The sequence below is a fragment of the Ailuropoda melanoleuca genome, chromosome 6 (assembly GCF_002007445.2).
Source record: "Ailuropoda melanoleuca isolate Jingjing chromosome 6, ASM200744v2, whole genome shotgun sequence".
NCBI lineage: Eukaryota > Metazoa > Chordata > Mammalia > Carnivora > Ursidae > Ailuropoda > Ailuropoda melanoleuca.
Window position 1 is genome coordinate 32,868,739 of NC_048223.1, and position 12,332 is coordinate 32,881,070.

Below are 12,332 nucleotides of genomic sequence, written 5' to 3' on the forward strand. Positions count from 1 at the left end.
GGTGAAGGACAGTCTCCTCAATAAATGATGTTGGGAAAATTAGACAGCCATATGCAAAATAAAACTAGACCACTATCTTATACCATACACAGAAATTAACTCAAAATGGACTGAAGACTTGAACATAAGATCTGAAACCATAAAGTTCCTAGAAGTAAACACAGGTGGTAAGCTCCCTGACAGAGGTCTTGACAATGATTTTTAAAAATCTGACTCCAAAAGCAACAAAAGCAAAAATAAACAAGTGGGACTACATCAAACTAAAAAGCTTCTGCACAAAAAAGGAAACCATCAACAAAATAAAAAGGCAACCTACTGAATGGAAGAAAATATTTGCAAATCATATATCTGATCAGGAGTTAAATGCAACATACATAAAGAATTCATACAATTCAACTAGCAAAAAGCCAAACAATACAATTAAAAAATGGGCAGAAGACAAGAACAGACATTTTGTCAAAGACCTAAAGATGGCCAACAGACACATGAAAAGATGCTCAACATCACTCACCATCAGGGAAATGCAAATCAAAACCACAGTGAGACATCACCTCATATCTGTTAGAATGTCTAATATCAAAAAGACAAGAAAAAACAAATGCTGGAGCAGATATGGAGAAAAGGGAACCTCTGTGTCCTGTTGGTAGGAGTGTAAATTGGTGCAGCCATTGAAGAAAACAGTGTAAGGTTTCCCCCAAAATTAAAAAGTTTGAACATATTTTGACCATATGATCCAGCAACTCTGCTTCTGGGTACTTACTGAAAGAAAATGAAAACACTAACTTGAAAAGATACATGTACCCTCATGTTCATTGCAGCATTACTTATAATAGCCCAGATAAGAAAACAATCTATGTGTCCGATTGATGAATGGATAAAAGATGATGTGAGATACACACTATTCAGCCGTAAGAAAGAATGAAATCTTGTCGTTTGTGACAACACAGATGGACTGTGAGGGCACTATGCTAAGTGAAATAAATCAGACAAAGACAAATGCAGTATGATCTCTCTTATGTGTGGAATCCAAAAAAACTCAAGCTTATAGATAACAGACTGGTGGTTGCGGGGGATGGGAGGGTGGGCGAAGGGTGTCAAAAAGTAAAATTAAAAAAAAAAAGAAAGTATTCAACGCCAAATACATAAATAAAAGGAGGCAAGACAAAAAAAAACTCCAGAAATACAGGAATATTTGGGTGACTTTTACAACACTAAGGGGCATTACAGTACATCAATCAATGATACAGACTTAAAATCACATAAACACTTCTTAGAATCACTTAGAATGACATCTTAAAATTCTCCTATGTTACCAAAACCACAAAGAACCATGTAGAGCATGGAGAAAAATAAACAAAATAAAAACCATCTCTAATGACCAAACCATTCAGGAAACAAAAATCACTAAATTCCAAGTTATTTTTGAAAAAACACAGAACCTAATGGTTTCAGCAGTAAAATAAAAGAAAAATAACTACAGATATACTTCATTCTATGCAATTAATATATCTTTAAAGTGGCAAGTAGGGCAATGAGGCCTGTGTGGTTTCAAAAAATGCTGAAAGAATTCATCTACCTGTCATGTATAAACTCTAAGAAAGCTTTATCTTCATGGGGCACCTGGGTGGCATAGCGGTTAAGCGTCTGCCTTCGGCTCAGGGCGTGATCCCAGCGTTATGGGATCGGGCCCCACATCAGGCTCCTCCACTATGAGCCTGCTTCTTCCTCTCCCACTCCCCCTGCTTGTGTTCCCTCTCTCGCTGCCTGTCTCTATCTCTGTTAAATAAATAAATAAAATCTTTAAAAAAAAAAAAAAGAAAGCATTATTTTCAGTTCCTCAGCCTTCAGCTGGCAGTGAAACAGACATACTAGCTTTAAGTGTGCCAGCCAAATAGCTAATGATCTGTAAACATACACTTACACAAGTACTGAGAGTTCTGTTTAAAGAAACTAAGATGAAAGTCCTTCTTGGGGCACCTGGGTGGCACAGCGGTTAAGCGTCTGCCTTCGGCTCAGGGCGTGATCCCGGCGTTATGGGATCGAGCCCCACATCGGGCTCCTCTGCTGTGAGCCTGCTTCTTCCTCTCCCACTCCCTCTGCTTGTGTTCCCTCTCTCTCTGGCTGTCTCTATCTCTGTCAAATAAATAAATAAAATCTTTAAAAAAAAAAAAAAAAGAAAAAAAAGAAAGTCCTTCTACAAAGAACCCTTTAATGATGCTGAAGTTATTCTCTAAATATTTTATCTAAATTTTCATTTTATATTAGATTTTCTTAAAGAGGGCATAGTTTACAGATGTTTTTAAAACAAACAAATATTTCATAGATTAAATTATATTCTAATAGGGCTATTTTCATATCCTCATCCAGGTGCCAGGAAACTTTTTATGTAAAGGACTAAATAGTAAATATTTTAGGCTTTGCAGTTCACATAAGGTCTCTGTCACATATTCATCTTTGATTTTTTTAAACCCCAAATCTTTAAAAATACAAACCAACCAACCCCATTCTTGGCTTGCTGGCCATACAAAAATAGTCCACAGGCCAAACCTTGTCCTAGTGTATGGACCAAAGGAGGAAAGACTTGTTGATCAGATGACAGTGAAATTCCCCAAAGCAAGTAAGCCTGTATTCTAAATTATTTGTCTGAGCGCTGTTCAAATAAGTCACTCTCTGTAAGCCAAGTCTAAGATCCACGCACTTAAAAGAACTTCAATTTTATTTTAATTTTTAAAAAGATTTTATTTTTAAGTAATCTCTACATCTAATGTGGGACTCAAACCTATAACCCTGAGATCAAGAGCCACATGCTCTACCAACTGAGCCAGTCCGGTGTCCCAAAAGAACTTCAGTTTTAGCATTAAGCAATAACAACCATCAATTCTTACTTCTTTTCAGGTCAAGTTTAAAAACAAAATTGATTACAAAAGAAAGTCTCTGTAAACTTGACCAAGACACTATAGGGATAAAGGTGTGCTCATGATACTGTTTTATCACCCCAACAGATCTCTAATTCAACACCAGAGGTAATGTCCATAAACTTTATAATGACAATTTAATTAACAGATTTAGAAATAGGAAGATTCAGAAGATGTGATTTCTAACTGTAACAATATCACAATTAGCTGTATAAACCTGGACAAGTCAAGTATTTCCATGTGCTCCCCATCTTCTAAGTAGAGGGGGGTAAAAGCAGACAAAATTTACGGTGGTGGACTTAAAATTCTATAACTATTATCAACTCATTACTTCTTGGTTAGTGATACACCAGAAATAAAATCCTTCTATAAGACATCAACAGTGTTTAATTTAATTTTTTAAAAAGATTTTATTTATTTATTTGACAGATAATAAGAGAGAGAGAGAGCACAAGATGGGGGATGGTCAGAGGGAGAAGCAGACTCTTGCTGAGGAGGGAGCCTGATGCGGACTCAATCCTGGGACTCCAGGATCATGACCTAAGCTGAAGGCAGTCGCTTAACCAACTGAGCCACCCAGGCGCCCATCAACAGTGTTTTAAAAAGATAATATAAAAATAAGAATCACGGGTGCCTGGGTGGCTCAGTCAGTTAAGCATCTGCCTTCGGCTTAGGTCATGATCTCAGGGTCCTGGTATTGAGCCCCACATTAGGCTCCCTGCTCTGCTGGGAGCCTGATTCTCCCTCTGCTCCCTGATCCTGTTCTCTGTCGCTATCTCTGTTCTCTTTCTCTCTCTCTCTCTCTCATAAATAAATAAATAAATAAATAAATAAATAAATAAATAAAATCTGAAAAAAAAACCCCCAAGAATCCCAAGAAAATGAACTGTCAAAGCAAAACACTTAAGTACTCACATAATACATTAATAATAGCTATCTTCAACACTTCCAGTATATGTCACTGTTAGAAGTGTTTTACAAACATTTCTCCTATAATCCACATGATAATCCTAAAAGGTAAATAGTATAATCTGAAAGATGAGGCAATTTGCTAAAGAAGGGTCAGGCTTAGAATCCAGCAATGCTCCTAAACACTATAGACATTGCCCCTGTACTTGGAGCAGCTTCCAGTCTTCACTCACGATAAACAGGGATGACAAAAGATAGAATTAAGCAGTGCACTGCCTCCTCTTTCTCCCCAGTTCCTCTCCTGCTGTGGTGGAAGGCTGAGACACTGCTCTTCTCGCACTGCACAGGTTTGGATGCCTGATACCTGCTCTCTATGTCGAGCTTTGATTCACATCTCCACAGCTATATTAGATTCATTATGGCCTGAAGCATCAGGATAATCAGAACAGAAAGAATTCTAGCCTTCCATGTTCCTTCTTTATCCAAGTGAGATACCAACATTTTGAAGTTGATATTTTTTATTTGGCCTGGCATGATGTAAAAGAAATCATCCTATTTTATCTGAAAGCTCTGGTGACAAGAGCCATGAGGGGTCTTCACTGGAACTACTTTTGGACTCATACCTGCTATGTGGCCTTCCATAGGTTATCTGGATGACCCAGGCAGGGTGGGGGCTTTTGGTCTGCTCCCCATATCACAAAGAGCATCTCCTCCCTTGCCTCAGCTGGCAAGAACAGGGAGAGGCTGTTAATCAGCTGTAGCATCTGCACCCAGTGGTTCTAAGTAAACATGTATGCATGGCTGTTGAAGACTACATGCCTCTAATATGTCAAGGAGTAACTGTAGAGTGGAAAGTTAGACAAACTCAATTTTGAATCCCACTTCAGCTGTGTAACCAGGGGCTCAAACCCTCTTCTGTAAAAAAAATGAACATGCTATATAATAAAGCAGAACACCCAAGCAACAGGCATAACACATGATGTTCCTATCCCATCTGATGGCCAAAGCTCTACCTTTGAATATCATCATTCAGTAATCCATATTAAAAAACAGAATCTATCCTTCATCATTTCCCTCACTCTCGCAGACTAACTAGACATGAACTGAAAACCACTGAGTTTAATTCGAAAAAGATTTACCACAGCCAATAAATGCTAATCCCAACAGTTATTAACAGTTCCTATCCTCCAGGAGGTCAAAGTTACACTAAGAGTTTTTAAACAACAAATATGGTATATATTCTACAGTTCAACTGTCTTTAAATTAGGTTGTCAACTTTTTTTTTTTTTTTAAGATTTTATTTATTTATTTGACAGAGTGAGAGACAGCCAGCGAGAGAGGGAACACAAGCAGGGGGAGTGGGAGAGGAAGAAGCAGGCTCATAGCGGAAGAGCCTGATGTGGGGCTAGATCCCATAATGCCAGGATCACGCCCTGAGCCGAAGGCAGACGCTTAACCGCTGTGCCACCCAGGCGCCCCAGGTTGTCAACTTTTAACCTATCTACCAGACACATAAAGACTAAAGTGAATAATCCTTAGTGTTAGTAAAGGTGCTAGGTAAACAAGTACTCTCATATACTGACAGTAGGAATGTAAAATGGAACAACTTTCCTAAGAGACTGTTTTGTAATATATAGAAAGACCCTAAAGATACACACTTTTGATCCAGCCATTCAACTTACAGGAATTTATCCCAAAGATAATGGGATAATATTGGGCAAAGTGGAAACTCAGATACAACAATAATAATCTGTTTACCCACCAGTTATAATCATGGCATAACTATATATATTATTCAGTCACTAAAAGGAGGAATCCACATCTATGTCATGGAAAAAAAAAAACACCCAACCCTGATGGAGTAAAAAAAAAAAAATCTGATTTCAAAATAGTATATAAGGTATGAGCCTATCTGTTTAAAAAACAACTACAGAAACATAGAAAAAATGAACACTGGTATCTCTAGGTGGTGGGATCATGTGTTATTTTCATTTTCCTATCTTCATAATATTTCCTTTCTGACAAGAAACATGTATTACTTTACAATTTAAAATAGTGACTTCCAATTTTGAGAGGAAAGTGCTTTAAGACATAACTTCTTTAAGTTCTTTTAATCCCAGTAAGTATGAAAGAATCTCAGTTAACAGATCAGGAGGTTGTAATTCGCCCACAATGCCACAGCTTCAAATGGTAGGAAGGGCTGACTCCCAGACCTTGGTGCCTCTAGGTAAGGATCCCACTTCACCTGAGTGGCCCTGGCCTTTCCGCTAGGCATTTAGTTTGCAACTTGCTCCGTTAGTCTGCAGCCGTGTTCTCCTCCTCCCCACATTACTTAGCACAATTGTACTCCGATACTACCTTTTCTGCAAAATCTTATGTGACCTATTTCGCAATTATTTTATACTGGCATTTGATTTTCCTACTTTGAGTCTTTTCCCACAAGAGTTTATATAAGCTCCTAGAGGGCAGGGACGGAGTCTTATTTATTGCTGTTTTCCACAGACGACTCAGCAAAGCATTGTATGCACAGCAAGTTCTAATAAATGTTTGATGAGCAAACGAATAAAGAGATAACCTGTGAGGTCTAACAGCTACTCCCTGATTTTACAAGTAAAATAAGGCCCAAAAAGATTAGTCCATGGTCACTCACTTACTGGGTCCTTTCTTTTTCCTAACTCAAGCTGTGCCCTTGTTCACGCAGGCTCGAGCTCTTTCTCAGCGCTGGAAGAAATACATGAACTCCTCTTAACACCTCTTAAACCTATGTTCAGACTATACCGCTGGCTGGAATAACAATGATATTTTAAGTAAAAGCTCGTCACCATTCATTCAGCATTTATTTACTGAGCCCCTATTACGTACCAAACATCATACTCCATTAGTCAGAAAACTCTATTAACTGGCATCTGTGCTTACTGATACGACTGATGCCCATAATACCCTAAAGGGTCCACAAACCAGCACACAAATCTGGTCTGCTACCTGTTTTTGCAAATAAAGTTTTGTTAAACAACGCCACACCCATTCATCTATGTATTGTCTATGGTTGTTTGGGGGCTACAAGGGCAGAGATGAGTATTTACAACAGAGACCATAGAGCTCACAAAGCCTAAATTATTTACTATCTGGCCCTTTACATAATAATAGGTCACTGACTGACCATTGTAAAATACCAGTATGTCACTGGAGTCTCAAAACACTCTATACATGATATATTTTTAATAGTGGCAAGACGTAACATGCAGAAAGTAATTCTGTTAATTCTTTGAAAATTATCAATCCAGTATCATCCATATCCATATCAAATATGTGGTTAACATTCTATTCCCTGTAGCATATTCCGATAACCAATCGTTCCAGAAAACTGCACTAACATACTTCCACTGATAAAAATCTGTGTTTTCCAGAAGTCATGGAAACTTGATGATCTTTAATCCCAGCTCCTCACAAGTTAACAGTTTCAGAGTGAACAGTCTCATTATTTTCAAAGTCGGTCCTCACATAGAAGTTACTTCTGTGAACAGATCTCTAGTTCCGCTATATATCTTGAGGTTTCCTATCAATAATTCAAGCATAATAGAAGCTAGTTTTATTCCTGAATAAGAAAGACTATTTCAAACATACTTCCTGAAGATGCTCAGCATTTTGTGGGGCTTTGTTGGCTGTATACAATCCTGGACTAGTGCCTTCAGGGAAAAATACAGACTCTAGATTTCTTCTCTGAGTAGAGTCAAACAGCCCACATCTACAAGGAAATACTTTCTTAATTTCAGTCTCACTGAAATATGTCCTCAAAATATTTCTTTAAAAATATTTAACAACCTACAAGATTTAGAATTTAAACAAATTAAAGAATGTGGGATCAGGTAAGACTTCAGAGATCACTAAATCCAAATATCTTAATTTAGAGATGAGAAAGATGAGGCTTATGAGATTTACCAGAGGGCCAACCAGTTTTCATTAATTTATGTTGGCCCCCAATCAGAAAGTTATACTGATGTTCTATTTATAAGCCAAGCACTATGCTAGAGGCTAAGATTACATATGAATCTTAGTAAGCAATGAATTCATTTAATCTAAATCGATGGGATTTTTTGCAATGAAACAGATACATCAGGAGAATCAGATGAAATTCCTTCATATAAACTGTTAAACACCTTACTTTTCCTACAAAGAGAGCTCTCTTTTCCTTTAGGGAGACAGTCCAGTGTATAGGTTAAGAATACTGGCTCTCAGGGCGCCTGGGTGGCTCAGTCGGTTAAGTGACTACCTTTAGCTTAGGTCATGATCCTGGAGTCTCAGGATTGAGTCCCACATCAGGCTCCCTGCTCAGCGGGGAGTCTGCTTCTCCCTCTGACCCTCCCCCCCTCATGCTCACTCATTCTCTCTCTCTCTCTCAAATAAATAAATAAAATCGTAAAAAAAAAAAAAAAAAAGAATACTGACTGGAGGTAATCTACACAATTTAGACTCCTGATGTTGACTCTGGATGTATAACTCTACAGCAAGTTACTTAACAGCTCTGTGTTTGTTTCCTGATTTTTAAGGGGATAATCAAATTCTGTAAACAATCCTTACATGGCTGGTACATGTAAGTGCTCTGTAAGTGTTAGGTACTACTACTGTTTTTTCTTTAGGGAGTTTTCTTAACAAAACAGAGGAAAGTAACCAAGATATGGAGAAAGTGCCCTTTAAAAAGCAACTATTAAAATATAATTACAATCATTGTAGTAAAAGTTGATTAAATACAAAGGGTAAAGAGGAAAAAAATAGTTCTTCAAAGGGCAATTGATAAGTTAAACCCTACTTAAAATATGTGCACGAGAATTTTTACCTTTAATATTAAAAATAAACTTTACTGAAGCCCATTCTCAAAATCTTTCAAGAAAGAAAATGGGTAAGCACTAATGTCAGAGTGTTTCTGGATTTCACTGCAGGTCAGGCCTAGGTAGATTAAATGACTGCTTAACACAAGTGCCATGGCCACAGTGGTGCCCTCAGTAAGCTGCATTCTAGAATCCAACAAATATTTGGATTTTAAAATAATTACTAGTATTTTTACTCAACAATAGCCTTTTTAAAAAGTTACGCAGTAGGAAGAATACGAGGCACTCTCTCTCTTGCGAGGACTTGCATCAAGTTGGAAAGCCATGCCAGTCACAGAACACAGGGTCTTAATAACTGTGTGACCTTGGAAAACTCACTTAACAGGTCTTTAAAATTCATTATCTCATCTATAAATTGGTGCTAACATCTACCTCTCAGATTTGGAGGTGGTGAAAGAAGGGCGGCAGGATGGGAGATAAACTAAGATTTATATGAAAATGCTTTGAGAATGGCTCCTACACATGTATACACTGCTGGTCCTCACCCTCTTCTCCCATAGGCAGTGGGAGGGAAGGCCATGTGGCACACTAAGGTTAAACTGCAATCTGTGTTGGCGTACATAAGCAAGCCTTGATCAACTTGTTTCTGGAAATGTAAAACCTTATTACAGTCTCAGATTTTGTTTTTTAAATACAGGACTGCAGAGATCACCATAATTCATGAAAGACACATTAAGGCCAAGCATCCTCCTACACACTCAAACTCATAACAAAGAAAACCACAATACCTATTTATATATTTCTTCCCTCTACCAGCACAGACTGAATGCTGCTATAAAATGTGATGGTAAAATGTCTTTAAGAAATCTTGAGAGATATTTTTAAAAATTAATCCTATTTATGTAATCAGTAAAAAAATCTGTTCTTCCAAAGCTGAAAAGGACTTTGATGAAAATCCCAATAGTACCCAAAGAAAAATTTTAAATTTCAAGCTTGTACAACTTGATACTAGATGGAGCCTTACACACTATTAAGCTCATAAAGAAGGAAATTTAATCTATTTTAAGTATGGAAGGATAGAAGTGTCTGGGGCCTCTAAGTACACTCAGTCACATACACTGATCCAGTGTCAAAGGCAGGTTAAAAAAAGGGTTAAAAAAAAGCATGGTACAAGCTCAGCATATTAGGGACATCAAAAATGAACAAAACTGTCACTTTTGTTTCACTACAACCAGAACAATCTAAGTAATATCTAATGCACAGAAATAATTGAGAGGAACTTAGAAAAATGAAAACAAAGTCAGGAACCTTACAATGGCAGTAATCGAAAAGAAGTCTTATTTAACTTAGAGTCATTAAAAAAAAATCCACTTCAATGAGGTCACATTAAGTCCATTTTAATTTAGCAATTAATAGTAATTTGTTTAAATTAGTAAACTTAGGGGCGCCTGGGTGGCATAGCGGTTAAGCGTCTGCCTTCAGCTCAGGGCGTGATCCTGGCATTATGGGATCGAGCCCCACATCAGGCTCTTCCGCTATGAGCCTGCTTCTTCCTCTCCCACTCCCCCTGCTTGTGTTCCCTCTCTCGCTGGCTGTCTCTATCTCTGTCGAATAAATAAAAATAAAATCTTTAAAAAAAATAATAAATTAGTAAACTTAGAACATTTTCTGGGATTTTTTTTTTTTTTTTGCATTTGGATCCTAATCCATCTCTGCCCTATGAATACCACTTATGTGGACACTAATTCAATTTTCAAAAAGAGAATTCTTATAAAACACTTTCTAATTCAGTTAAGAGAAATCCATCACAAAAAGTCACCGTGCTGTTATCACTTTACAAGTATTATCTCATCAAGTCCTCTCCATAACTCTAGAAGGGAGGTGTCATTATTTCTATAACACCCACTTTGAAGAAAAAGAAACTAAGGTATTTATAGATATCAAGGAACTTGTTTAAGGTCATAAGACTGTGACTGAACTCAGGTTAACATGCAGTAGGTACTTTCAATCCCATTAAAAATAAGATAAAAACTAATTTTTCAACTAGCTCCATGTAATAAAGAACATCAAGAATCATATATATTCTAGATTGGCAGCAATTTGGGAAAAAAAAGTAATCTGTCTCTATCTAAACATTTTTATTAAAAGCAGACCCTGTCATGTAGCATTTGACTTGTTTCCTTTCCTGCTTTTAGATGTACATAAAAATAGTCTTGAGACACCAATACCTAAGTTTTTACAGTTTAACCATCATTTTATAAGCAAATGTCAACATCTCACATTTAAAGAATATGAAAGAATGTCTTCTGTAAATGACTCAGGAGCTAAGTCTGCAAAACTGTGAATCTGTGATTTATTCTCACTCAATGTCCAATATGCCCACCCTCAGAATCAGTAAAGAAACAAAATACTTAACTTCCAGAGAGCACAGGAGCTACAGAACAGGAGAACTGAGACATTAGACCATTTCTCCTTATTACAATCATTCGGCTGAAGGGGCTGGGCTAGTAAGGTGTTCTACTGTCCTTTCCAAATTTCAGAATTGTAAGTGACAGTTAAAGAGGCATTTGCAACACGAGTACATTGTACCCAAAAAAGCTGAATCAAATAAGAACATTTATCACGCTTACCAGGTCTCAATTTCTAGCTTCTCTGTCAATTATACAAAGAGTCAGCTATTAAATATTAATGTCATGCCATTTGCACTGGAGCTCTTGCAAAGAGCCTCCTGCTACCAATTTTTGTTATGAAAGAAAAACCGTCCCTTTTTTCTAGGCAAACCCCAAGCCTCTAGAATCCCTCAGATGGGCTACCGCTTTCTGTCCTTCCCATGGGAGACTGTCAGGGCCACCTCCACATCCAGGAGAGGAAGGGCTCTGGGGAGGGCGGGTCCCCACAGGTACCGGGGCCGGGGTCCCCGTTCCCTTTCTCCCCCAGCTGTCAGCGACAGGTCCGGCGGCTGGGCGGGGCCAGGCCCGGCTGTCCACACAAAGCGAGCGGGCGGGCGGACCCTGACCCGGGCCGGGGTGGGGGCCGGGCGGGGCGGAGCGAGGCAGGGGACACTTACCCAGCAGCAGTACATTCTTCCCCGCGGGGAGCTTGGAGCGCGAGCGGGTGGAGACCTCGCTAAGGATGCAGGACCTAGCGGGGAGCAAAGGCGCACGCTAAGGCCGGGGACCGGGGCCCGCGGGAGGGACGGACCCGGCCTCGGCGAGCTTGGGCGGGGGCTGCCGAGAACGCAGTGGCCTCGGCACGGGATCCCGAGGTGTCCGCAGGGCCGGGAGTGTCAGCGGGGACCCAGGGAAGGGTGGGGTCGTTACCAAAGGTTCTGTCCGTCCTCGTCGTCGCCCGCTGCGGCGCCGCCGTTGCCCGATGTTAGTTCGTTAGCCAAGGGGCCCCCTGTGTAAGTCGAGGCTAATCCGGGCGGGGAGGAACCGAAGGAGCCGACTCGGCCCACAGCCGCCATCTTGGTCGGGAATCACACCACTCCCGGCAACGCTGAATGAGCGAGGCGGCGGCGGTAGCGGCGGCGGGAACCCGGATATGGAGCATTCAACACACGGGAGCGGGGCGGGGTCTGCGGGGGCGGAGCCGCGGGCGCTGCGGGGACGGCCGGAACGAGGGAGGACGCAACGCGCGTGCGCTGCAGTCTGTCGAACGCGCGTAAGGAATGCGCGTGCGC

General features: G+C 39.7%; 1 protein-coding gene across 2 annotated transcripts in view; it reads right to left on the reverse strand.

The window, feature by feature from the left end:
- Window positions 1–12,232, reverse strand: part of DYNC1LI1 (dynein cytoplasmic 1 light intermediate chain 1) — a 46,938-nt gene extending 34,706 nt beyond the window's left edge. The window contains exons 1-2 of one of the 2 annotated variants that reach the window (XM_034662129.1): window positions 11,971–12,232; window positions 11,718–11,791 (exon numbers count right to left, since the gene is read on the reverse strand). In XM_034662129.1, coding sequence (XP_034518020.1) covers window positions 11,718–11,791; window positions 11,971–12,116 — 220 coding nt within the window. In that variant the 5' untranslated portion in view covers window positions 12,117–12,232. The remainder of the gene's footprint in view (window positions 1–11,717; window positions 11,792–11,970) is intronic. The other variant, XM_034662128.1, reaches the window with a different exon arrangement.
- Between the last annotated feature and the right edge of the window lie 100 nt (window positions 12,233–12,332).